Here is a 27,231-nt window from a genome sequence, read left to right as displayed (position 1 = left end):
TATGACCTGTGAGTGTGTGTGTGTGTGTGTGTGTGTGTGTGTGCACACGTGTGCTGTGCTGGGAGATCAAACCCAGGCCCTAGTACAAGTTAGGCAAGATCCCTAGCTCCAGTCCAAATCCATGATCTCTAGAGCTAGTTGGCTTGTGGAAGAGATAGACAATAACACATGGGTATAAAAGGAAAAATAAAAAAAACAGAACTGTGAAATAAAATGAATCAAGGCCAGAGATCAGAGAGCAGCACAGATGCGGTTTCAGACAAGGTGACTGAGAAAGCCATGAGCTAAAGCGACATCTGAGTAGAGGGCTGAACAGGAGGGATCCACCCAGGAGCATATCTCAGGAAAGAGGGAAATAATAAAAGAATATGCCCCTGACGATGAGAAAGACACGTTTTTCAGTTACCTCTGAGGCTGGGGCTCAGTAGTAGAGCGTTTACCTTGAATGTATGATGCCCTAGATTTGATAGCAACTATTAAGGGGGGGGGGGGGAGGTGCAGCCATTCCAAAGCAGGAATAAAAAAGAGAGACGGAATCTAAAATCAAGTGCATCTTGATTAAATGTGTGATATTTGGTAGGAAAAAATATCAACCCCCCACCCCCAAAAGGACCCAGTACCAGAGAGTTTTACAGGCAAAGCCAGATGATACTCAAATAATTTATATCCATTTTATTTCTTTTAAAACGCAATCTAACTCTTTTTATTAGAAGGGTACTTAAAATTAAAAATATATGAGGCTAGAAAGATGGCTCAGAGTTTAAAAGCATAGGCTCCTCTTGCAGAGGACCTAGCTTCAATTCCCAGCACCCACCTCCCAACCTCTGTAACTTCCGTTCCGAGGATCTGAACTCCTTTCTGGCCTCTTCCAGCTCTGCATACATGGGGTGCAACTAAAGAACAGTCACACACATAAATAAATGGAAATTTTTTTTTAAATTAAGCTTTAAAAATGAGAACACAATTAGACCCTGGTGTGTTTTGAGCACTCTGGAAGCATTGTGAGTTCAAGGCCAGCCTGGGATCCACAGCAATACTTTGTTTCAAACAAACAAGCAAACAACAAAAACCTGCAAATTTACAAAATTATAGATCCCTCAGGTACCAAAATATTGTTCTAGACATGTACAAGGCTCCCAGAGACTAGGCATTCAATGCTAGCATTTCTTTGGATAGATGGCTTTCTCTGGGATGTTTCTGCTGCTGATGTTTCTGCCCCCACTGAGGCCTCCCTTGAAGAGTTCCTACTGTGTTACAGCTCTGAGGTGAAAGGTATCCTGGGAGTTGGAAACTTTAGAATACCACAAAGTCACACCACACAACAAACCTCAAACAACAGATTTATTGGGAAAGACACATGAGGGTAGCTACCTCTGCCTGGGTGAGAAAGAAGTGGCAAAGAACTGAGCAGAGGGCAAGCTTGTATAGTGTTTCTTGTGGGTGAAGCTTTCTAGGGTGGCCTGGGATTGGAGGCATTTTGTGGCCTGACCTTGGGCATTTTTATTATATAGGGTGGGGCTTGGCCTCTCTTCCTACCTCAAGGGACTGGAAATGCCAGCCACCAGCTTTAGAGATGTCTTGGGGTCCAGGCCTAGCCACTTGTGCCTCAAAGAGCTTACACCTACCACCTGGTTTTCTTCTCCTCCTCCCTAGTAAGAGTGGAAATGTAGCACAAGGGAGAGTCTGCCTTGCAAGTCTGATGCCCTCAGCGCATAAGTCCTTCCTGCTACACTGGGTTGTTTTTCTGTCTAGATGGTGGGAAACGAGTGTGTTGCTGCTCATGGGAGCCTTCAGGTGGTCAGGATCGAGTGCCCTCTTCCCTCAGTCAACAGGAATGCCTTGTACTGAGGCTGATCCTGGCCCTGGACTGTGATGCACATGCAGAGGTATCTATGCTATGGTGGGAGCTAAAGCTGGCTTAGGATTTATATGACTGCTGTCTGAGACTGGATGGACGATCAGACCCTGCTGGTGAAGCAGAGATGGAGCACAGCAGACATGAAGGCAAACTCTGGAAGGTTCTGTGGGAGTTTTTATGCCTCTTACAAGAAAATTGTTCTGATTTCCTCAGGAACCAACTATCTCCTGTTTAGGGGGTAAGTCCCTGGAAGCCCATTTAATTCTTTTCTCTGTGTGTGGTGTGAGCATGCATGTTTGTATGTGTGGGCACACATCATATGTGGATATATGCATGTGGAAGCCTGAAGCTAAGATTTGGTGACTCTTCCCACCTCTCTCCACTATATTCATCAAGACGGGGTCTCTTGCCAAGCCCAGAGCTCACAGATTCCAGCTGGCCCAGCGGGCAGCTTGCTCTAGGAATCCTGCCTCTGCCCTCTGTGTCCTAAAATTACAGACAGCTTCAAGACCTACCTGGCCTTTACATGATGCTGGGGATGCAAATTCTAGTCCTGGGCTGGGAACACATAGACGTTTCTGTCTATGCCACTTACATTCTCTGTAGGAGACAAGAGTTTACAGAATAAAATAAAAACTTCTAATACATTAGAAAATAGTAAGTCTCCAGAACTGTTAAACTGGATTGGAAAATGGGGGGTGGGGGGGATGCAGCAGGGAGCAGGGGGGCAAATGCAGGCTCCCTTGAAGATGCCACTTGAGTGAAGGAGGGAGCCATGGGAATGTTGGGAAGGGAATCATACTCAGACAAAGGGAACAGCATGTGGAAATGTCCTGAGCTTGCACCTGGCAGGTTAAGCTGAGCAAGAAGAGGTCATGGAACAAAGGGACTCAAAAGAGACTGAGGGAGACTGAGAGAATGGGGTTATATATACTTCCTGTGAGTGAGCTGGGAGCCCTGGGAAGGTTCTGTCTGAAGCAAGGATGCCTAATGTGACTCAGGTTTAGGCAGAATGTCCTAGGTTGGCCATGGCTTTTAGACAGCTGGAGCATCTTCCCTGTGGACTGAGGCCGCTCAGCTACACCGTTGCTTTCAAGCTTCTGACCTTTGGTTGCACTTCTCCCTGGGGGTGGGAGACATTGGACAGAGAGTGTAAGGAATGCAGAGCCCAGGGTAGGCAGGGCAGTGAAGTGTGCTGGCCCAGCCTGACCCTGCCCTGCCTTGACAAGATAAGATCATCAATCAACTTTATGGACTAGCCAACCCCACCTGCTCTGCGTGCTAGCCCTGGCTGTAGAATACTGCGGAAGAGTCAGACCCGGCCTATGATCAATCAGAAAGTTGATGACCATCTTGTGCTAAGCACAGACTCCTTCGGTGCTCTGGCTAAGACTCAGTTTAACTGCTGGATCATGGGCACTCACCGGGAGAATCCTCAGATCCTTATTTAAGGGATCTGGCTACAAATCCTGGCCCCAACAGGGACTGCTTGGAGAAGCAAGGGGAAAGGCTGGCCACCTCGCAGTGTCAGGTAGGAAGTGCCAGGAAGGAAGGTCTGTCCAAATGTCCTGGGTATTAAGAAGCAGGGGAAAGACAAGACAGACCTGGCTGTGCCTGACCCTCTATCTGCTTGGCTAAGAAGGCCCACGCTCGCTCTCAGCGGTTTTTTTCAGGCTGGCTGGGAAGTCAGGCAGTGTAGGCTAAAGTGCACAGCAGGGTACCCAGCACTCTCCGCTCACGTGTTTTCTTGGGCTTCACTTTCCTCATTAAACCCGTGCAAAAGCTGTCTATGATGGCTTGGGACTGCAACCTGGAACTCCCTCTGCAGATCAGAAGCACCCTGCAGTCTTTGGGGAGGTGCCTGCAGTGTCACTGGTGGTGGTCAGCAAACCTCCGCAGTCTGTCAGTCGCAGAAGTCTAGGATAGCGCAGTGAGCGTTCATTCCCGTGAGTAACCATGACCGCTGGAGGAAAGATCAGATGTATTGGTCCCTTTAGACACGGTCGCTACTAGATCGGGCCTTGTTGGGAATGCGGAGGGGGCTGCGGGGACGATTCCGCTCCCGAGGTCCCACGTGGTCTGCACTTCGGGACTCTGCGGGCTTTCAGTGGATTCTGGATCCCGTCTCACGTGCGCATCGGAGGACTCAGTGCAGGTCCACGAAGAGACCGGAGAGCGCGTGGGCAGCGGGAGGGTGCGGCCGAGGCGGGGCGGGGGCGCGTGACGCGCGGCGCTAGCCAATGGGGCGCGCGCCCGAGGCCGAGCCTCCTGCGAGCCTTCGCGGCGCCCGCGGCGTCACGTGAGCGACCGGAGAGCGGGGAGAGCGGCGAGCGCCGAGCGCCCAGCTCGGCCGCAGGGAGTGCGGGCTGCGGCCAGGAGCGCTGGACGCGCGGCCGCATACGGAGCCGGGCCGCACGCGCGAGGCCGCGCCAGGCGACGCGGAGTCCAGGTGGGAGACGCGCGATGTACCGCGGCCGCGTGGGTCCTCCCTGGGGGAATCACGGGCCGTCCCCTGGCGCGCGCTGTAGAAACCACGCTCAGAGGTCCGGGAAATGAGGGGACCCCGGAAATGCCGGGACCCCCGTGAGCGCGCTGAGCCTGCAAAGGGCAAATCCGGTGTGCGCAGCTCCAGCTCGCGGAACCCACGCGCGTCCGTGGCACTCCTGGACCTGCGCTCCCATATGGTGGGGCCTGGCGACCAAGGGGCGGAGAGGTTACTGTCGGTCACTGCTGCGGTGGCCTAAGAGGGGACGCGAAGGGGGTCACTGGGCGGAGGGTAAGGTACTCTCCGAAGCTGTGCGCCAGAGTCCGAGCCACCTCCTTCCCACGTACTTCACACCCACGGGTGGGCACCCACGCGCGGACACCTGGCGGATACCCGCACGGCTGCACTGCGCCCAGCACACGCAGTCACACGACACAAACTCACACCCATTTGCGCGTACCCGCAGCGTGCGCTTATGTTCCGTTTCCCCACGCAGAGTCATCAGGCCCCTCTGAACAAACATTACCGGAGGGACGGCTGAGGGTAACAGCCGCAGGGGGCAGGTCACCCCTCTGGGAAACATTCTCGCCTGGAGGGCACAGGGGTGGTTTGCTACCACGGTATGGGAAGGTGAAATCTCAAATGTTTGACTGAGTCCTTCAGATATTGCCCCCGACCATGGGGAGCCCCCGCCGCCCTACAGGTGCGAGAATGGCAGTAACTTTGGGGCCTTCGGACTCCTGGGGAGAAGACTCTTATTTTGAAGACCGGCCCCCATTCGCCACCCCCGTGATTTGCACGCTGACCCAATGGCTAGCCCTTGGCCGGCTCTCGGCTTGTTATCAATTACATGTTGTTCCTACAGCCGCTGTGTCCCCGGGAGGATAAACAGCAGGCCTGGCCGGCTAAGAGAGGGGGCGGAGTCCAGCGGCCTGCCGGGGACCGTGCCCAGAACAGGGTGCCCCCTCCCCCTGCACGCAGCCTGCGCCTCTGGCTACGCCACGTGCTGCTGTTTTTCTGGGACCGGCTTGGTCGCTGGCACTTGGGCTTTCAAGTCCTGGGTCCAGGAAGTCCTGGATCCCCAGGGCCTTCAGTACTTCAGTGTCCCCAGGGTTGCTCAGCACTGTTTTAAGATCCTGTTAACCAGTTAGGGCCACTCCACTCCTGCATTTACTCCTGGATTCTGGAAACATTCAGCAAAGGCTAGGTCTGGTTTTGACTCTAGATCTAGCCCTGTAGTGAACAGTCAGCACTGCTTGTATTCTGGTGGGGCAGCAAAGCATACAAGACAGTTTTCACAGTGATACCTGACCGTGAAGAATATAATCCTGGTGGTTTGTCCAAGGTGGGAGTGACTTCTGAGTTGAGATTTAAATAATGAGCTCCCATCTGGAATGCTAAGAGAGACAGGACTTCCACAAAGGGGGACATTGGCGCCAAAGCCAGGGCTCAGTAGGTTGATCCAGGCCTGGAGCAGTTAGAGGGGCAGTTTGGGGGTGGGCAGGGCCCTAGTACTCTGAGTCCTGGAAGAATCTGAAACATTTTGGGGGGAGGGGCTCCTTCCGATGTAATTCTATTTTGTCACCCTACTTTCTTACCTGTTCTCCCTCTCCCTCCTTCTGTGTTTCAGTGGGATCCCACGTGGTTGCCTTTGAATTTATGATTCTCTGGCCTCAGCCTCCTGAGTGCCATGATTATAGGCATGAGTGACTATGCCCACCCAACACTGCTGCTCACTTTCATATCAGACCTCCGTTTCTATCGTTTTAAAAATCGATACCACGATCTCCTTTGAAAGCGTGTGACCGATCGACTGATCGCTCAGTGTTGTAGTGTGTCCATCTCCGGTCACATCTCATTGCAGGAGATCTTAGGTGGTCCTTTTCTGGTTCCTGGGACACCATGTTCCCTGCATTTGTGTGACCGTTCAGACATTAGTAACTCCGTATACATGAGTTCACTGAGTGTGCAGTGACTAGGAGCCAGATCGTACCGGCAGTACCCAGATGTGTACACAGAGAAGTTATGCCATTTGCCTGAGGTCGCACAGCCTATAGCTGTAGGGTGGATGAGATGGGGTTGGGAGAATGGAGTGGGTGGGCTCTGCCCTGCTGCTTTGCCCTTCACGTTCTCTGGAGCTTCACTCCCTCCCAGACCCTGCTTTGGTAAAGAGTGTATTTTAGAACGCATTCCCAGTTTTAAATCCTAAACTGAGATTTAAACTCAGATTGCCTCTTGGCAAGATTACCTTTGGGCTCAGATCTTGCCTCTGTTCTCTACAGCAAGAGAGAAACTTATGGAGCACAGAGACATAGAACAGTTGGGGAGACTGAGGCACAGGGTAGCGGGATGACTGGCTTTTTGGCAGCTGGTCAGTACTGGGTGCTAGGCTGTAGAGTGGACCTGAAGTCAGGTGGACAGGATGCAGCCTGAGCATCCTCCCCATCAGTTTGATAATCACACAGGCAGACATGGTCACTGGGCAGGACAAAGGTCCAGAGAGGTGGCCTCATCACAACCAGAGACTGTTGACTCTTCTTGGACACCAGACCTAGTATGGCCTTTGGCTTCAGAGGACACAGCTTTCCCTTTTCCTTCCTATCCCCACTCTCTGAGCCCCTCTTGGATACCTGGTGTGGTGTTGAGTGTTGGGGACCCAGGAGAGTGTGCTGCCAAGAAGGGACACAGGCACCTGCTGAGCCTTCCCAAGTCGGTGAGTGTCCCAGACAGGAGAGCTGGGCTGGGGAGGTAGAACAGGAGGCTCTGCTCTCAGGTGCTGGCCAAGGGCGAATGTCACCCTCCATCCTTCCCAACGGCTGTAGGGTTCAAGGAGGTTACCCATGCCTGGGCTCTCAGACCTTCTATGGACTCACAGCCAGGGGCTGGACCTTGCTCATTATGGCAGGAAGGTGTTAGATGTTATGGTGGAAGGAGCTTTTTGCTCAAGTATGTGAGACTTCTCCCAGTCATGGAGAACGGTGACTCTCGATAAAGGTCTGAGAACTAGACTGTGGAGACACACCACATAGGCAGGCAGGCACTTAAACGGTCTTTAATCTTTTTCTAAAGTATGGCTACCTGGTTAAAACACGGGCAGCCCACACAGATGTGTGTCTCATCCCTTCCAGTCCTGGGGACACCTCGCTCGCATCCACAGATGTTCATTTTTTAATTTCTGAAGTGAACATCGAACAAGCAGCCTGTGTTTTTATTTGCTTAATCTGGAAACACTATAGAAGCCCCAATACCTTGGGCTCAGAATGCAAATGGACTTTTCCTTTCTCACCCCCTCTCTGACTCAAGGTAGGGAGCAGAGTCCAGGGGCTGGCGATTTTCAGGGCCTCCCCTCTCTCTGGCTCCCTCTCTCCTCCTGGCCTCAGCTGTTCACGGACAAGAGCATTCCTTGTCTTATTCTTTTCCAGGATCATTCTGGAAAATGTTTGAAACCAGAAGTGCCCTGGGTTGTGCAACGGGCCTGGAGAGGGAGGGCTCTTTTGCAAATAGGGTGATGCAACTTTTGAAAACACACTCGCCGGCCCCATTCTCCCTTGGGATGGAAGCAGGATCTGGACATTTGGCCACAGGAGGCCTTGGGCAGGCAGCCGAGGGTGGGGGCTGCAAGGCACTGGTAAGCAGTCCTTCTAACCTGGCCTCCCTTGTTCCCTCTCTGCAGTCACCACAGGCTCGGCCAGGCCAGCATGGTGGACCACCTGCTTCCAGTGGACGAGACCTTCTCGTCACCGAAATGCCCAGTGGGTTACCTAGGGGACAGGCTGGCCAGCCGGCAGCCATACCACATGTTGCCCTCGCCCATCTCTGAGGATGACAGCGATGTCTCTAGCCCCTGCTCTTGTGCCAGCCCTGACTCGCAAGCCTTCTGTTCCTGCTACAGTGCGGGTCCAGGCCCTGAGGCCCAGGGCAGCATCTTGGATTTCCTCCTGTCCCGGGCTACACTGGGCAGTGGTGGTGGCAGTGGAGGTGTTGGAGATAGCAGTGGCCCTGTGACCTGGGGATCATGGAGGAGAGCCTCTGTGCCTGTGAAGGAGGAACATTTCTGCTTCCCTGAATTTCTGTCAGGGGACCCTGATGACGTCTCCAGGCCCTTCCAGCCTACCCTGGAGGAGATTGAAGAATTCCTGGAAGAGAACATGGAGGCTGAGGTCAAGGAGGCCCCAGAGAACGGCAGCAGGGACCTGGAGACCTGTAGCCAGCTCTCAGCTGGGTCACACCGGAGCCACCTCCATCCAGAGTCTGCTGGGAGAGAGCGCTGTACCCCACCACCAGGTGGCACAAGTGGGGGTGGTGCCCAAGGTGCAGGTGAGGGGCCAGCACATGATGGCCCCGTGCCGGTGCTACTGCAGATCCAGCCTGTTGCTGTGAAGCAGGAGGCAGGTACAGGGCCAGCCTCCCCAGGGCAGGCCCCAGAGAGCGTCAAGGTCGCCCAGCTTCTAGTCAACATCCAGGGGCAGACCTTTGCACTCCTGCCTCAAGTGGTACCATCCTCCAACTTGAACCTGCCCTCAAAGTTTGTGCGAATTGCGCCTGTGCCCATTGCCGCCAAACCTATTGGCTCAGGATCCCTAGGGCCCGGCCCTGCTGGCCTCCTTGTGGGCCAGAAGTTCCCCAAGAACCCAGCAGCAGAACTTCTCAAAATGCACAAATGCACTTTCCCAGGCTGCAGCAAGATGTACACCAAGAGCAGCCACCTCAAGGCCCACCTGCGTCGGCACACAGGCGAGAAGCCCTTTGCCTGCACCTGGCCAGGCTGCGGCTGGAGGTCAGTATTTTTTTGGACAGGCTGGGCACAAGCAAGTAGGTTCATCTCTGCTCCCCCGAGTGTGTGACAAGGCCCCTTTCTCCATTAGATGAGGTGGGTTAGGAAAGGAGCAAGGGATAGGCAGGGGACAGGATCAGAGATGACAGTTGTTGTCCCACTTGGAGACTAAAGCTGGAAGCCACCTGGTCTCTGGTCTCTTTAAAGACCAGGTAAGTTTTGCTGAGGCTTGAGCTGTGTGGAATCTCTCAGGCTGGGATGGAAGGAAGATGAGGGGCTGGGCTGAAGTGGAAGGAAACTCAGCGAAGGGGCAGCTGAGTTTGGTGGCACATGGGCACAAGCCAGAGGCTCATGCAGGCCTTACAGCACCTCCAGGTAAGTACTACCATCACACCCATGACAGTTTTGGTCAGGTACATGGAAACTGACTGGCTAAGAACCACCCAGGCCGTAGCACTCTTGAGTGGACTGTGAGCCCCAAGACTTGAACTAGAAAATGACACTTCCCTCCAACCTGGGGACAAGAACTGCTCAAGGGTGTGGGCTCAGCTTTGCTTTGTTTCTTCCTGGGGACCAGGAAGGTGTGTTTGGAAAGCCATGGAGGACAACCGGAAGGAAGGACAGATGGCTGGGCTATGGGGGAGGGGGGTCAAAGATGGCAGAATACCTTAAACTTATGTTCCAGGCAACAGGGTGCCCAGCTCTTCAGGACGAGGAGCCTCAGATGGCCAGATGTGGTGCCAGAGACCATGGAACCCTGCAGTCACCCTGGCCTGGCCTCTGAATGCTGCTCATTATCTTTAGGAGGCCAGTGGCCTGCATATTTAGGGTGATATGGCCTTGGTAGCCAGGGTGTGTGCCAGCAGTGTTGGTGTATGCGTGTGTCTGTCTATCTCTGTCTGATGTGGTTCATCTGTGTATGCTGAGGACTGATAGAGCTAGATCACTTGAATGGATGCCTGCTGTGTATGGGCACACTTGCTTATGTATTTTGTGATCATATGTGTCTTGTACCTGGTGTGGGTCATACCAGGTCACAGAGGTGGTGTTGTGAGCCAGGCTTTGGTTCTGAGTTGCTGGTGCTGGCCCCAGGGCAGGTGCTGCCCTGCTGAGACTGAACATGGAGGGATGACAGTGGCAGAACTTCCCTTCCAACTCCAAATTGGTCAGAAAAGGAACTTTCCCCCAGCAGTGTCTTGGGTTGTAGAGGCCCTTCCTGGGAGGCAGCCCTGTCTTCTCACAACTTCTCAAATGCTGGGCTCCCTAGACCTGCTGTCTCTACCTCTCTGAGCCACCTGTTTTAGTGAGTAGATGCAGTGTAGGTCTGTGGGATAATAAGTGGGTGGGTTGTAGAGCAAGAACAGCCCAGACAGAGAGGCCTGGGGGTAAGGGTGTTTACTGAGCAAGGGAAAAGCAATGGTCCCTGTTTGGAGGGGGCAGTGGGACAGGGGCCCTGGTTTCCTGTCTGGCCCTTTTTGTTTCCTGGAGCCCTGAGCTAGTGTGGGAGTCCTCACTGTGCCCTCTTTTCATGAAGTGAACTTCCACTTTCCCACAGTCAAACTCCAAAGAGGAACCCCAAAGGTGTCCTGCCTAGGACACTGGCAGGTGTGCACAGGCACAGGGACTCATGGGCAAGCCACTGAATAGCCTTATCCAACAGTCCTAACTCCGGGGCCTGCTTGCCCTGAACTCTGACCAGCACTGCCTATTTAAGTGGCATCGCCAGAGGGCAAGGGGCCAGGCCAGAGCTGTGGGCTATGAGATGTGGTCAAGGATGAGGGCTGGGAGACAGGTCCTTGCCACCATATTGCTGCTCCAGGAAGCACGAGGTGTCCAAGGGCGGCCTTAGCTCTGACCCTGAGCCTTGCACTAGATTGTTCAGGCAGAACCACTCAGCAAGACTAGGGAGGTGGTTTGCCGATCAAGGTTCCTGTGCAGCATCAGCCTCAGGAAAGGGCTGGTTGTGTTATTGTGTGAGCTCCTTAGGATCTTCTTGGATATCAGAGAAGCCTGGGGTTGTGCATAGAAGGTTTGCAACTCCCTGCATGTGGCCAGTCTTCCACCCAGAGGCTGTGGGATGGGCAGAGATTCCTTGCTGCAGTCAGGAGGGAAGATGGACCCACAGAGACTCTGGATCTGGCCAGGATGGAATGAGATGGCAATGAAGATGGTTGGTGGTGGTGATGGGTCACACACTTAGGCATCACGGTGTGTTGGGATGATTCCAAGCTTCGGAGAGTCCCCACCAACCCCTTCGCTTGTGTGTGCCCTTCTGCGGTAGCCCATTACTCCCTGAAACCGATCTGACCTCTAAAAGGCAGAGAACACCTTGGAGTGTTTGAATCCCAGTCTAACCTTCTGCTCTGCCTCCCCCCCCCCCACTCCCTTACATGCTCCCTGGCTTTACCCCTTTCTCAAGCAAGATCATCCATGCCCCTCTCCTCTCTGCCTCTCTTCCCACCCCAAGGGGCCCAGGGATGCTATGGTGTCTCAGCCTTTGCTGTGCACCCCCAACGCAGGCATTAGTTCATCACGTCCTCACAACAGCTCTACAGAGGGAAATCGAGGTACAGAACAGTCATCTGTCACAGGGATGTGCCTAATGAGTGTTTGGGGGGGTGGGGTGCAGCCCTGTGAGTGCTATAGTCCACTGATTCTCCAGCAGTCCAGCCAGGTATGGAAGTGGCCGTAGTGTAGTGTATGCTGTGCTTTTTCAGTGTGTGTGTGTGTGTGTGCTCCTATGTTCAGGTACACATGTACATGAAGGCCAGAGATGCTTGTCTTGTGTCTTCCTCAGTAGCTCTGCACCGAGCTTTTTGAGATAGGGTCTCTCACTGAAGCTCAAGGGTTGGCTAAGCTGGTTGGCCAGTGAGCTCTAGCTGCCCCTGCCCTACCAGCACTGCATATTCCAGGTAGACCCTACTATGTCCAGTGAGTGCCAGGAATCTAAACTTGGGTCCTTCCTCATGTATGCACAGCAAGCCCTTTGCCAAATGGGCCACGTCCTCAGCCCCTGGGCTGTGCTTTTTTTTTTTTTTTTTTTTTTTTTCTATTGTGCTCCTGGCTGTGGGAAAGGAGATAGCAGCAGCAAGAATAGTGGTAACAGCCCTGGCAGGGTACTGCTCTGAGCATGGTGTATGTTAGTACCTTTAACTCTTAAAATTAGACTATGACGTGGGCCCAGAGGAGGAAATGGCAGTTAAGCACATTCTCTGTGGCCATGCTGCTTAAGAGTGGCAGGGTTGCCAGGTGGTGGTGGCACACGCCTTTAATCCCAGCACTCAGAGGCAGAGGCAGGAGGATCTCTGAGTTTATGGCCAGCCTGGTACAGAATGAGTTCCAAGACATCCAGGGCTACACAGAGAAATCCTGTCTCAGGGCAGGAGAAGTGCCAGAGTGAGGAGTTTAACAGCTGTTTGTTCCCTCACTCAAGCTAGACTCAGTACTTCTCCACACTCCTGCACACCTCCCTGGAAGAGCCTCTAAGGAGGAGAGGCCCCTCCTCCACCTGCAGCTGGGCCTGGTTGGCCCAGCATGTTCTGTGCTTCCCATCTGGCTCTGCTGTTGCTGGCACTGGGCCCCGGAATTCCTAAATTTGCCTGAGCCCCTGCCCTGCCCCCCCCCCCCGACTCCTCAGCCCAGGGGACTGCTCCACAGCTGAGGTGGCACCTGTCCCAGTCCAAAGCCCACTGCCTTCTGTTTTTGCGCACCCAAGATTCCCTCTCTCTCTCTCACTGTTGGGTCATAGTTTTGTGTGCAGGAAGAACTGAAGCCAGCCTGCCTGTTCTGGTCTAACCATCTGGGAAGTGGCTGTTTGCCGCCTTCCTAGAAGTTTCCTCTCTCGCTTGCTCACAGACATAGGCCTCCTTTGTTCCCTGCAGTGGAACATCCTGTTCCAGAGTGGCCAAGCCTCTCCTTCCAGAAAGAATCTCGCTGGGCCATAGCTAAAGTGAATATTAATAGCTGTCAGCAGCCTGTGTGGCATGTTCTGCCGATGTCTGTGGTGGACACAGGAGGCCCAAAGGGAGACAGTGGACTCCAAAGCCACTGTTGGAGGAGCTGGACACAGGATTCAAACTTAGTGGTTTGGTTTCAGGCCAGTGTCTTTAGCCATCGTGACTGTTGCCCATAAGCGGGGATGTGTCGTCTGGCCTTGTGGTTAGCAGATGCTCCAGATACCATATGCAGGTTGTATACCACACACACAGCCTTAGGGCCTGCAGCTTCTGAGATTTGGCTGTTGACAATGGCTTTCTGACAGATGACAACTGGTGTCTCACACAGCTCCCATGCTGGCATTACTTGTGGCCCCTGTGCTTGCTTTTGCTCTGTGACCCAATATCAGTTGTCATGAGCCTGCCCCACATATGCCAGGCACCAGGTCTTAGCCGTGTATCAGGCAGGCCCTGTGCTCTACCCCATGCCTCCAGTAGGAGCATACAGTTCTTAAATGGCCACATCTGGAGCCTCATGGCCATGGTCCTTTGAGATAGGTCTGTCATCGTTTCTGTCTCAAGGCAGGGAGACTGAGGTTTAACAAGCTATCATCTACCCAGACCAGTCCCAAGGCTGGGTCCTGCCTAGCCGAGATTTCTCATATCTTGCTCCAGTGTTGCCTCAGGCTTCTCCTCTGGCTGTCATCAAAGGATTTGACCCAGTGAGGCAGGGGTCATCTTTAGTCCAGTCACAAGGACAGTCTTGTCAGGTACCAAGAAGCTCTGGTGGCAGAAAGGGTTTCTGGAATGAGGACAGCTTGTTCTCTGGCATGGCTACCTCTCAGCTGCCTGTCCCTCCTAGGGTGTCATATAACAAAAGGACTGCTACCCATTCCCTGGAAGGCAGGCAGGAAGTGAGGGAGGAAACTCAGGCTAGGGATGCTCAGGACCATTGGGGTGGGGACTGTGAAACCTGTTCTTCCTTGAGCGTAGGTGTGTGTCCAACTCCTGCTTGAGGCATACTACTATGGCACAGGGTCCTGGTAACAGCATTACCAGGCCAGGTGAGGAGGTCTTGTTCTGGCCTCAGGTGTTCTCAGCTCACACCTCTGCACCAGGCTCCCTGGTGCCCGGGACAAGGTTGTGGGGCAGCAGCTTGCACTGTAGCTCTACCTGCTCAGCCAGCAGCACAGGAGATTGAGGTCCTTGGTGTCCTGAGCCCTGTCTGCTCTCAGTACCACTGTTCTTCTCATGTTTCCCAGGCTGAGGTCAGTGTGGCCTGCTACAGAATCAGGCTGAGATGGCTATAGCCTTTGACAGCAGAGTGTGATGCATCTGCTGTCCACCTATTCTGCATCACCAAGTGGCCCTGTCTAGAATCGGGGTGCCAGGCCTGGGGCTCCTGGGAGTGTATGCAGTGAACAGTGTGTGACAACCCTGTCTCAACCTGAGGTGCCAGCTGACTCCCCTCTGCTTAAGTTCCCTTCCTGAGCACAGAGAACTGGAAGTGAGCCCTCCTTCCTGGAGCTGACACTGTCTAGGGACAGCTGAGCATCAAGATGCTGAGACCGATTTTTAAATGCCCTGGTGCTGAAGGTGTAGTGTAGCTCAGTGGTGCAACGCTTGTCTAGCACAGTCAAGCTTCAATTCCCCAGCACCCACAAAAGGAAAAATAATCAAATGATGGACGATGCTGTGAGAGTCAAGGATGCAGGCTCCTGGGGAGTGACATTTGGGCTAAACTCTGATGAGGAGGGCATAGGGGAGATGGATAAAGTCCGAATAGGTGAGGCATAGACGAACCAAATATGTAGTGGTGGGGTAGTGAAGTCCTGGAGATCCTGTTGCAGAACAGAAGCCAAATAGAATCTCAGGTCCCGGAAGTTATTGACAAGTGGCCTGGGCATCTTAGCCTGGCTCTGGTTCCTGCCTGTCCTGTTGATGTCTGTTCCCAGGCCTGCAGTGACTGAGAGACAGGTGTTCCAGGAAACAGTTTAAATGCTTAGGAATACCATGCAAGTATATTTGGGGGCAATTCAGAAGGCCTCGTGTCCAGTTCTGCAAGGTGCCAGAGCCTGGCAGGCACAAGTCTAAGGTCCTTCCCTGTCACCAACAGAAGCAGAGAAGCCAGGTACCCCTGTGGTCTGAGGAGTCTGCGTCCATTGCTGGACCTGTGACACCTCTGTCTGGTCTTCACAGGCCTTTCAGGGATATATCTGGGGCCCCCTCCTCCAGGCGAAGGTGGGGCCGGTGGATCAAACACTGCTGACCTGCTGTTGCTAGTGCAGGAATGAGCCAGTGCCCAAGGACTTGACAACTGAGTGACTATGGGAGAGTGAGTCCCAGGTGGTTAACAGCCTTAGGTCCCGTCCCATGTGGAAAAGCCAGATACATGGGAAGTAGGCGCTGGCCAGGAGAGCAAACCTGCATGCCTCATGGTCCTTGATTCTTGTCCTCAAGGAGGTCTCAGGGACACTGGGGTTTGCCAAGAACTCCTTGGGTGTCTATAAACATGATCTAATAGATCCATTCTGGCTTTGCCAGTACCCTCCTATCACCTGCCCCCCAACCCATCCCCGGCCCGCCTCCACCTGTATGGCACTGGCTTTGAAGTCCTTTGTGGCAGTGCCCACGATGGCCTGGCTGACCACCATGTCCCACAGGTTTTCCCGCTCAGATGAGTTGTCAAGGCACCGGCGATCTCACTCGGGTGTGAAGCCGTACCAATGTCCTGTGTGCGAGAAGAAATTCGCGCGGAGTGACCACCTCTCCAAACACATCAAGGTGCATCGCTTCCCACGAAGCAGCCGCGCAGTACGCGCCATCAACTGAGCGCAGTGGCCGCCCTTCCTTCCCCCAGCTCCACGTTTTGTTTTTAAATGCAATAACTTATTGCCTCTTTTCAGAAGGATGTGACAATATTACCAGCCCCCTCCCCCTTCTGAATCTTAGGAGGTATGACCCAGAGCCACCATGGCTGCCTTTCTGGGGAGGACCTAGAGTCCCTATGGTCCCTGGGGGCTGGTTCCCCGGTGGCCCAGGCAGGCCTGTGCCCTTGTGCCTTTGTGCCTTCCTGCCAGCTGGAAGCAGTGTTTGGGGGGCCCTTGCCCTCTTCCCACTGGGCTCCCTACCTGGGCCAAAGTCAACATCATTGCTGGGGAAGAAGTGTTTTGGCTGTGTCAAAATAGTAGCTCCCAGAGGAAGCAAGCCATGCTGGGAAAAAGGAAGTAGGTCAAAAAAGCGTAGGGCTGCACTGTGGTGTGAGGACCGCCATATGCAAGAGGCCTTTGAGGGTCCAGGAGGATGGCCACCCTCGCTCTAGGCCGTAATGCATGTGCTTAAATGCAAGACAAATGGAGCCATAGCCAGCTGTACCCAGCCTGGCTCACCCTCCTCCAGACACCAGACACCAGCCTCCTGGTTGTGGTGAGAGGAGAAGGGAACAGGTCTGGTGGATGCCAAGCAACTAGTTAGTGCCTCCCAGTCTGACCTAGATTTGCATTCCTCATCAGGACTAGAAATTAGTACCAATTGAACTAGCTTGTTTTGACAGGTCTATTTCACATCCTATGAATGTATGTAAATAAACTGTACATAGGTACGCATCTACATAAAATATCTTTTAATAACACGTTGACATTTGTGTAAATTTGAAATTTAAAAAATTCTATAAAGTTGGTGTACATATGTTACAATTATGTATATTTTCTTTGGTCCTTCATAAAAAATATATTTACTTTGCCAATAAAAAGAGAAAAAAAAAAGAACTCTACCATTTTTTTGGCCCTGTATTCCTCCACTGGCCTGGGACATGGGGGTGATTCTGGGGCTCTACTTCTTCCAGATCCCTTCGTGGACTTTGCTCTCTCCAGCACATGCTCCAATGTCACCCGTGCAGAGTGGCTCAGGCCAGCACGTCATTGCCATTTGAAACCTTTGCTGGGCCCTTTTGTGTGCTGAATGAGGCTAACACCATACACTCTGTTAGCCTTCCAGGAGAAAGTAGCTGGGCAGTTTCCTCCCCGAACAGTGACTCTGACATTTAAGGAGTCTTCTCCAGGAAGGGGATGGACTTAGGCCACTTCCTCTGCCTCCCCAATTCCCTGGGATACTTAGGGAGTTCTACTGTTAGGTTTGCATCCAGGCACACACCCTCTACAGGCTGGGCTCTAAGATCAAAGGGAGCAGACAACAAAGGGAAGCTGTGAGTCTGAAGGGAATGAGCCCAGGGAGGTGCCCAGGGCTAGCCACCTCAGCACCTCAGCTGCAGGAAGACCTTCCTGGTTCACCTGTGCACAGTGTAAGGTGAGAATCTTCTAGAAGGGGACTTTTCCTATTGACCTCACTAAAATAGCTGGATGCTGTGTGGGCCAGGATTTTCCAGGAGCCCCTCAAGAGATCTGGAAGCAGCTGGCAGGTAGGTTTTCAGTAGAAAGACCCTATACCATGTGGATATTCTCACAATGTAGAGAACACTATTCTGGGGGCCTAGGGTAGGCCTGCTAATCTGTCCTGTTTGGTGAGAGCTGGCAGTCATTGAGCATTCATGTGTGACCAGTACATCTGATTAAAGGATGGATATCCCATCTGACCAGCTTGTGACCTCTGCCCTTTGCCTGTGACCGAATGTACCTTCTGAGGACAAACAAGCCCTGAGGAAATTAGACATTGATTTCCAGCTGTGTTAGCATAATTTCCCTTCATCATTAAACAATCAATGCAGCCACAGATACATGGGACATTGCAGGGACAGAGGAGGTGATGGTCATGTTGGTGGCATTGAGGAAGGAGACAAACCATGCCCACCATGACCGAGGATGAATGGATGTACATGTTCTTCCCCTCATCACCTGGGTATTCCATCCAGCTTGGCTCTAAACCATCTTGGGGAGAGGAGGAGCGTGGATGGGCTGCCAGGATCCTCACCTGGGTCCTGTATTCTCACCTCTACACTGCAGGGGAGGCTGAGGTGGGTACAGAGAGGGGTTAGGGTTACTGCAGCCTCCCTCAAGCAACCTCTCAATGCTGCCACTTTGGGTGGGTTTCTGCTACTCCCGATTGCCACTGGATCTTGCACAAGAGGCTGATGACAAAACCCCTGGAAGCATGATGGTTAATGGTAAGTGAGGGGTTCAAGCCTACGTTGCAACGGCGTAGAGTCTGGGAAACTGCCCTCAATGCTTTCAGTGGCTGGAAGAGAAGTCTTTGTCCTATTCTAGGTGCTGAGAAGGCAGAAGGAGACATAGTCCTGTGGCCCTGCAATTATTTGTGATAGGAGAAGAATCTGGAAGATTATGAAACAGGTAAAATGACCCAAATCTCTCTCAAGGTTTTAGTTAAGAGGAGAGCACTGTGAAATTCTAGTAGTCATTTTAACGTTAATGATAATGATAAGCAATCCCTTTTCATGTTGTTTTCCTTTTAAATAAACTGAGTTGTGAGGAGCTGGAGAAATTAGACTCCCCAATTGACAGCTGTCACACCTTTCCCTGGTGCCAGGCTACTGTATGTGGTGGACTGCCAGCCAGGCAAATTGCCAGTTGCCCTCATAGCCGCCGGCTACTTTGAACTCTCCTGGACGCCTTGAGGAACTGAACTGTGATCAGCTGCTGGCTTCAGAAGCACGATGCTGGTTCCGGAGCCACATCCCACCCACACAGTGGTTTCAAACAGCTTGCCCACCACTAGCCTCTCTGAACTCTAGATGACCCTGTAACCATTTTCACTCACACCAGAGAGGAGCCTTCTCTTGTTGGACTAAGAATGAAGGACTGTGTGGGGATGGTGTCAACGCAGCTCATTTGCATGAAGCGTTGCTTCTGATTGGTGCTGGCAGCCTTGCCACGCCCCCTTTCTGGATATTTCTGGAAGTCTGATTTCCAGCTCCTTTCTTGAGTCAGCGAGCTGCGGTGATGCCCTTACTACTGAGTCAAGCGAGATGCTAGTCCAGACCTGCAAGAGAGACTAAAGCAAAAGTGAAGCCAAGGAGCTCTGAAGCCTCAAGAAGCCGGGCCCCAGCCTGAAAGTTCTTGACAGGAACAGGATTACCACGGCTTCCCATGGCAGGGCTGAGGCACATTAAAGCCCAGGGCAACAGAGCCTTCATCTTGGGCACCTGGAGCCCCGAGTCTTTGGCTTCTATACCTCCCCAACTTGCTTTGTAACTCAGACTGGCTTCAAACTTGCCACCCCCACCTGCCTCAGTCTCCCAGGGAGCTCTCACCTTCCCAGGAGTCTGCAGAATCTTATCTGTGAGGCACTGACTGAGTTTGGCTCCCACTGCCTGGCACACGTGATTTAGGGGCATCCCTGAAGACTGTGGGGCTAAAGGTACAACTTCTATAGCAGTGGGTTGTGAGGAGGGACAACTGGAACCAGAGAAGCCAGGAGCTTCCACACAAGCTATAGGGATGGGGATGGGAACTCACAGGCAAAGGAGTCCTGAACAGAAGCAGAGTCTAATGTACAACCATGAGCTGCTCCGAAAAGAGCCAAGACCATGCTGGGGCCACAGGGAGGAGGGTCAAATGAGCTTTCTGTATATTGCGTTGGTTAATGGAGTCAAAGGCACAGGGAGATCTGTTGTGAACTTCACGGGTGTGAAAGGGGAGTTGGACTCAGGACCCAGGTGTTAGCAGGGAGGTCCTGTTTGATTTGAGGCTACGCACGGTGGAGCTTCCTGTGTGGAACCCTTCCTAAGGCAGCGGGTGCGCAACGTTTACCCTTTCACTAAGGAAGAGATGAGGGACTGGAGCAATTAACAGCGTTTGTTGCTCTTTCTCACGACCAGTGTTTAGTTCCCAGCAACCACATGATAGCTCATAACCACTTGCAACTCCAGCCCCACAGGATCAAACACCCTCCAGCATATACCTATACACACACACACACACACACACACACACACACACACACATACACACAAGTACACATAGACTAAAAATAACATCTAAAAAGAGATAGGGATGGTTCTGCTCCGGGAAGACCCAAAGAAACCCAGAGCACAGTCAGAGTGCCAACACAGGTTGAAGGAGAGGTGTGAGGAGAAGGGGAGGTTGTGAAAAGTGCAATGGCTATAGGAGGCGGGAGAGGAGAGAGAGCATGTCCTGTGAGCGCATTGGGAGGGATAGGAGGGAGGCTACTTGGCCCTTCCCCAGCACAGGTGGAAGAAGGAAATCTGGATAGCTGGGACAGAGTGGAGATCAATGCCAATGACTCAAAATGCAGGCACAAAACAAAGTTTGTTAGCTCCCCAGGGTGTGATCACTACTGAAGCCTCACTTTGACAAAAGGAGGAGGACCACATGGGGTACCGCAGCAAGGCGTGGTTGGAATAGCCTTCATCAGGGCTCCCATTGACCACTCTTGCCATTGGTTAACAGAGTAGCTCTGACTCCCTGGGGATGATGGTGTTCCTCCCAGCCTAACAGATCCCTAAGCTGGGCCCTTTTCCCTTTCTCTTTCCCCATCCTGGCCATCCTGATGGGAAGTCTGGGTGCATGGCTGAAGATCCCAACACTACATTGCTAGCTGAGGATGTCCCTCCCACACACTTGCCAAAGTAGAGTGGGCTGGGTCTCTTTCCCAGGTCCTATGTTAGAAATGTGCTTTATTCATTTATTTTTGCTATTACTTATTATATGTATATGGGGCCGGGTAACACACATGACATTGTGCATATATGGAGGTTGGAGAACACTTTGTGAGAGTCAGTTCTCAACTACCAGGTGAGTTCCAGGGATTGGTGGCAGTCAGGCTGGTAGCAAGCATTCTTACCTGCTGAGCCATCTCAGCAGCCCTCAAAGATATTTTCAGTGTGACTTTGCTGTCATTAAGGGTTTCATGTAGAATCCATGTGCTGTCATTAAGGGTTGCGTGTAGAATCCATCACCTTTACTCTTTCTGAAATAGTCAACTTCCCTGGAGGCCACCACTCAAAAGTTTTACTGTCCCAGACTCCAGTGGCTTCACTTGGTATACACATTTAAACAATATTATGAAAGATACGGTGTCATTATATTCTGTTTATAATTAATAATACTAACTAATATAACACATGCCAAAATTTAACTGTGAATATATCATGAAATACATAATATGTATATTGATATAGTTGCAATAAAATAGTATATAATCCAGTAATATGTGTACAGAGTTTAAATAATTATAGATATGATGTAATTTCCAATTGAAAAAAAATTAGATTGACTTTATTTTTGTGTTGGGTATTTTGCCTGTGTGTCTATATGTGTGCATTGCATATGCAGTACCTGCAGAGACCAAGACACCCTGGATCTGGAGTGACAGATGGTTGTGAGCTGCATGTTAGTGCCGGGAACCAAACCTGGGTCCCCCAAAAGAGCAGCAAGTACTCTTAACTGCTGAGCCATCTTTCTAGCCCTGTCACTTCTAATTTAAATACCAGCGCAGCAGTCGTGTGTGGTTTAACAATAGGAAATTATCCTGCTAAGTGTCACTCAGTGTCCATAGTAGAGTTACTTTGATGACCTCAGTAGGTACTGCCATCTGATGGGGACATCATCTATGGCCCACAATTGACTGACACATTGTATGGTACTCCCTGCATATCATGTGCAACCTAACTCAGAACAGTCCCTGACTATGACCATGACCTTCTCTGCCAGCCAGTTGCTTCCTTTGTTCTTCCTTCCCAACTCTATCTTCCTCTAACTTTTCTTGGGGCTTCATATTCCTACTATTGGAAATCAGTGGAAGTGCAAAGAGGCAGGTGCCATCTCCAAACAGGCCAACAATGCTAGCATCTTCCTCACAGGTCACAGAGAAGCTGAACAGAGGAGACAGTAGACAGATCCTGGCAGATGGTGAAAGATTCAGGGGTTTGTTAGTGACACTAGAATTAGAACCTGGAGCGTGGTGTAGACACTTCCCTCCTGGGACCACTAGACTCACTGCTGGTCTTTTCCTTGCTACTTATAACTGCTTGCAGTGTTTCTCAGGTTTGCTCCAAGGACTGTAGTGAGACAGTTGTCTGGAGCAAGCCCAGCATCAGTGGGAACTGATGTTTCATTGAAACAAGTGTTCTCTGGTCACTGAGCCTAAATGTCCTCCCAGATGGGCATTTGTAAGAAGTGAGTCCCTGGAAAGGCTGCCTCTCCATGCTCTCTCACAGGCCATTAACTTCCCAACAGCCAGAACACCTAAAGCCTCTGTGCAAGCCACGGCTGCTAAGGACCAAGCAGTTATGTGAGATAGTAAGCAGTGTGAAATGCAGGGCTTTACATGGCTCCCTGGGCTGTCTTTGCATTTTCCTAAACAGGAGGCTAGTTATCTGACTGTTCCATCCCATGCTTGTCCTGGGGGCTGTGCATGTGCCTGAGCTAGCAACTCTCCCTTGCTGACTGTCACCCCTCCTTCACTGTCCACTTTCCTTCTCCATATAGAGGTGATTACATGGACTTCAAAGTTACTATCCCCATCCTGGAGAACCAGGGAGCTGAGAGCAGAGATCTTTCTCTGCTGCATCACTGGACACTAAGACAGCAGTAGACATTCATCCCTCAGCTGAAGAGGCCAGTGGACATTTCTCTTGAGTACCCATGGTGTGAATTGGTGACTCTTAAGTTTGGGGTCCCCAGACTTGTGCATAAGGGAATCATGTTACATTCCTGGTCTCCACTCTTTGTGCTCAGCTGCCCTGCCACCACCCTGGCTCTTCTGGAGAGGGACAGATTGTCTCTTTAAGCCCTACTCATGTCTTCACAGGCCTGCTTTGCTGCACATGCAGCCTAGGTATGCAGGAGGCTGCACATACACTCTCTCTGCCACCCACTTGAGAGGCATTCTGGACACAATGGCCATGTCTCTGAGATGTTCCCAGGCTGTTCAAGACACTGAGTTCCACAAACTTACTCACATTCTCAAACAGCAGCACACACATAAACAAATAAAATTCTGTATTGTCTGCAAACTCTTGTGACTTAGTTCATTTTTCATTACTATGATGAAATACAGGAGGTAAGTACTTTATAAAGAAAAATGGTTTATTTTGCTCCATTATTTTAGTTCAAGGTCAAAATGATGACTTTCGGACTTGACAGAGGACAGACAAGGTGACATTACCTGGGAGACAGGGAGTTGTGTACATGGATTGGGGAGGTGTCTCTCTTTTTATAAAGATGTAAAGATTCAATTGTCACTCACCAGGGCTATACTTCATGCCCTAATCTAAATTTTTCTTAGGTTTTTACATTTTTATGTGCATAAGTATTTTACCTACATGTGTATATAAATGTGTGTGTGTGTGTGTGCGCGCGTGTGTGTGTGTGTGTGTGTGTGTGTGTGTGTGTGTGTGTAGCACATGTGTGCCTGGTGCTTGGGAACATTAGAAGAGGTCATCTGATCTTCCAGAACTGGAGTTACAGATGACTGTAAGCTGCCACATGGGTGCTGAGAACTGAGCCTGGGTCTTTTGCAAGAGCAACAGAGGCTGAAAGATTGCTGAGCCAACTCTCCTGCTGCCCCCATCCCACCCCCACTCTTATCTAGTCCTAAACATCATTCAAGTCCCTGCCTCTAAGCACCAGTTGATGGTGCTTTTTAATTACTGCCTTCTTAATAACCCAACAATGGGGATTAAATTTCAACACAAAAAGCCTTGGATGACACACGAAAGCTGTATCCTAATGATGCCACCTTGCTAATGTAATACAAGATAAAAATAGTAGAGGCAATAATAGGATAGAGGCAAGGTGACCTTTTGTGTCCATGTGGTATGACTACTAAGAGATTAAATGATCAGAGGATGGCTCCGTGCACATCCAGACAATGGCTAGAGGAGAGGCAGGTAGGTGGATCAGGTCATATGTGACACCATGCCATGTAGTCAACTGCTTCAGCTCTATCCTCAGGAGTGACAGTGGTTTAGCATCAAAGCTATGATACTGTTCATGGCGGGGAGTCTGCTCACTTAGGCTCATCAGGTGTCTCTGAACAAGAACAAGGTTGGGCCTAAGCTGGCCAGCCATGCCAGGACTCAGCTCTGTGTGTTGCTTCCTGTACTCCAGAACCGGGGGGACAGCTGGGTGTGTGCTTATGGTAAGGAGGCAGGAAACCCACTCCAGAGCTTCCTTTTCAGAGGAAGCAGTGGGCTGTGGAGGAGCAATGTGTCTAGAGTAGCCTGGGGTCTGGGAGACTCAGACGCTATCGAGGGGAGCACGAGGAAAGGAAGATGCGTTGGGGAGACACTGTGTTGCTGAGGGCAGGCAGGAAGCTATTTGATGCAGGTAGATGAGGAAGGAGGGGTGTGAGGGAGAGACAACCTCCAGTCATCTTCCCATTCCCAGAGCTTCCCGGTGCTGGGCTGCATGGACAGGCTGTGCATACACTGTTTGCACTTGTGTGCTGTTGTCTGTTCAAAAAAAAGTCATTGCCTACCACGGTCAATAGGCCAAGTTACTATAAGACCCATAAAACCAGGGATTGCCGTGGAGGCCCCTGGACCTCTTTGGGGTGGGAGGGTAGTTCTGCCAAACAGATGTGGGATGCATCTGTATTTCCACTAAAACAGTACTTTTAGTGGGAAGAGTCACAGACTCGATGTGGTTTTTGTTTCCCTCGGTATGATCTCTAATTAAGATCATCAGGACCCTTACCCTAAGTTGTTCTTCTTTTTCACTTCTTTGCCAAGGGAAGCAAAGATCCCCAGGCTGGGTAGCCTTCAAAGGAAGAGTAGCACTGGGGAAGAGAAGCACACCTCTGCTTCCTTTGATGCTGCCAAGGCCCTTTAGATGCCCGAAGCATAAAGCAGGAGGAGACCAACTCTTCCAGTGCTGATCAGTGAGCCCCAGGAGAGGACAGTTTCACACGGAAGAAAGTGGAGGGCTGAGTCTTTCACAGAGGGAGATTTCTGTCCACAGGGAAGGAAGGCACCAGCGGATAAAGCCATGCGTGGAGATCTCTTCAGACTCCCACAGCCCTGAAGCCTTGACTGCATTGACTCAGCAGTAATCTCGTTTCTCTTTACTTCTAGATTCTTCCACATTTTCTTGCATTGTTCCCTTTAGTGTGCATGACTGGAGCGTGTGCCCTGTGCATTGGTGGAGGTCAGAAGACAGCTTACTCGAGTGAGTTCCCTGCTTCCTTCGTGTGGATCCCAAGGCCTGAACTTGGGTGATCGGGCTTGGAACTTGGCTGGCCTTGAACTCACACAGATCTACCTATCTCTGCCTCCCAAGTCCTGGGACTAATGGCATTTACTCCCATACCTGGCTCATTTAAAAGGACTTTATTCACACAGAGTATAATTACTGACCATGATAGAGCCAACTCAGAAATCTGAAATTATAGGGTACTTAGAAGATGCACACACACATTTGAGAAATAAATCACACATTTTCTTCCCCCCTTCTGTTTTATTTGTCTGTGTTCCACATGTGTGCAGTGCCCGTGGAGGTGCAAAGAGGGCATCGGATCCCCTGAGTCACTGACAGTTGTGGATCACCATGTGGATGCTAAGAGCTGAATCTCAGTCCTCTGCAAGAGCAGCCCCATAGCTCTTACGGCTGATCTGTCTCTTCAACCCCACAATACACTTTCAATAATTCTCTGATCCAAGCAAAACATTAAGAAGGGAAAAATTAAGTCTTTTAAACTCAACTAAAATGAAACCACATGAAACGTTATGGCTTGTTAGAGGAAATTGGTAGAGTTAAATGCTTACACTGGAATTGGAGAAGTGGACTCATATTAATGTTCTCACCTTTCACCTTAAGAGCGTGTTGTTTGGGGGGGGGGTAAATGAAGTCTGAGGAACTCTGAAGAAAGGAAGCAATAAAGCCCTCACTGGAAATCATCACAGTGGAAGCAGGGACTTTGTGTGTGATTTTGTCCTTATCTCCTCTTCTAAGGACACCAGTCAGATAGGATTAGGATTGGGTGTATGTATAACACAATTTGACCTGTTGGTCAGTGGGTGGAGACTGCCTTCTATGTCTAGCTGGGTTCTTGTTCACCCTTCCTCCAATAATGGAGTGAGCAGACAGTGGAGTAAAATTCTAAGACCCTTTGTGCCAGCAGGATGCCAGCTGAGATTCTATGAGTACCAGCTCTAAGGTCAGGGCAGGTTTGGGGTGCCTAGGTGAGAGGTTGCTGATGCTACACACCCCTGTGCTCTTGGCAGGCTTCAGAATGCCATCTTAGTGCAGTTCCTTGGAAAATATACCAGCAGGTCACCCATAAAAATGGCAGACACAGGTCTCCCGTCTCCAGCAAGTCTCTGGTAGCTGGGGTAAGAGAATTGCCTGCAGCTCTATTTGCATCCCAGTGACTGGGTCCAGTGAGCTTGCTGCCCTGGGCTGAAGCCTCGAGTGTAAAAAGCCTTTGAGTCTGTCTCTGAAGACTCTTGAAGCAGAAACCATCAGGGAACTGGCAAAGCCAGGAAGCAAGATCTGAAGTCTTCCTTCCTAGGCAAAAATGGCCTGGATCCTCAGGATGGCCAAATTTATTGAGAAGCAGTTGAGCTCTGATTGGCTGAACGTGGGTTTATAAATAGGGTGGAAGATGAGGCCAAGGAGAGAAGAGCCTTCCAACGGTCTGTTTCTGGCTGTTCTGTGTTGCTAGGGTAATCTTTCAGGCTTGGTCAAACTTGAGGCTGGGCTTGTCAAAAGCTGAAGCTTCCCCAAAGCTAGGGTTTTGTTTCTTCCACAGCTGCTGCACACGGACAGCTACCAGCAGCCAGCTCTTCATCCCGGGGACTTGAACTTCAGTGTCTGATAATCCTACAGCAGGTAGGAAGCTCTGAATCAGGTGTTGCCCCCCCCCCCCAGCCCCTATTAATGGCCTCTATAAAAGAACCCAGCTAAAAATATAAGACAAGTTCTATTTTCTATGGTCCTGTGATTACAGCCTCAACATACACTTCAACCAAAACTCCAAAGGTGTGACCCCTGTGACCCCTGCTGGCTTTAGTAATGGTTAGCTTAACCCGCTGGACCATCTCAAGAACACTGAAGGATCCACTGGCATCACAGGAAGCTGGTTGGCTGTGTCTGCTGCAGCTCGGTGCCGTTCGTGTACCCGGCAGCGCCTGAATGCCCTGGAAGATTGGAGGCTACAGGAATCTTGTGAATAAAAGTGTCCTCATTCACTTCTGACAGCTGACATGAGGTCCACAACACCGCCACAGCACCCCACCAAGTGG

The 27,231-nt window shown here is 51.3% G+C and overlaps 1 protein-coding gene and 1 long non-coding RNA gene across 7 annotated transcripts; one reads left to right on the top strand and one right to left on the bottom strand.

Annotated features, from left to right (window-relative positions):
- Positions 1–1,328: 1,328 nt before the first annotated feature.
- On the bottom strand, positions 1,329–3,368 carry LOC115031307 (uncharacterized). The gene is made up of 2 exons (XR_003836926.2): positions 3,283–3,368; positions 1,329–2,981 (listed from the first exon to the last, which is right to left on the bottom strand). It is a non-coding gene; the product is annotated as an uncharacterized LOC115031307 (long non-coding RNA).
- On the top strand, positions 3,305–20,936 carry Klf15 (KLF transcription factor 15). Of its 6 annotated transcripts, none has more exons than XM_085840317.1 (5): positions 3,305–3,389; positions 8,017–9,120; positions 15,716–18,171; positions 18,272–18,355; positions 18,552–20,936. In XM_085840317.1, exons 2-3 carry the CDS (start codon positions 8,042–8,044, stop codon positions 15,882–15,884), a joined length of 1,248 nt encoding a protein of 415 aa, XP_085696443.1. In that variant the 5' UTR covers positions 3,305–3,389; positions 8,017–8,041; the 3' UTR covers positions 15,885–18,171; positions 18,272–18,355; positions 18,552–20,936. The 6 variants fall into 6 exon arrangements, with proteins under 6 accessions (XP_085696443.1, XP_085696442.1, XP_085696444.1 ...); XM_085840316.1 differs by lacking the exon at positions 3,305–3,389 and adding an exon at positions 3,684–3,804; XM_085840318.1 differs by lacking the exon at positions 3,305–3,389 and adding an exon at positions 4,163–4,307.
- The last annotated feature ends 6,295 nt before the right edge of the window (positions 20,937–27,231 follow it).

This window comes from Mus caroli, unplaced genomic scaffold (genome assembly GCF_978045245.1).
Source record: "Mus caroli unplaced genomic scaffold, Mus_caroli_1 scaffold_7, whole genome shotgun sequence".
NCBI classification, from domain to species: domain Eukaryota; kingdom Metazoa; phylum Chordata; class Mammalia; order Rodentia; family Muridae; genus Mus; species Mus caroli.
The sequence above is the reverse complement of the archived record's forward strand: the minus strand, read 5'-3'. Positions and strand labels throughout refer to the sequence as shown.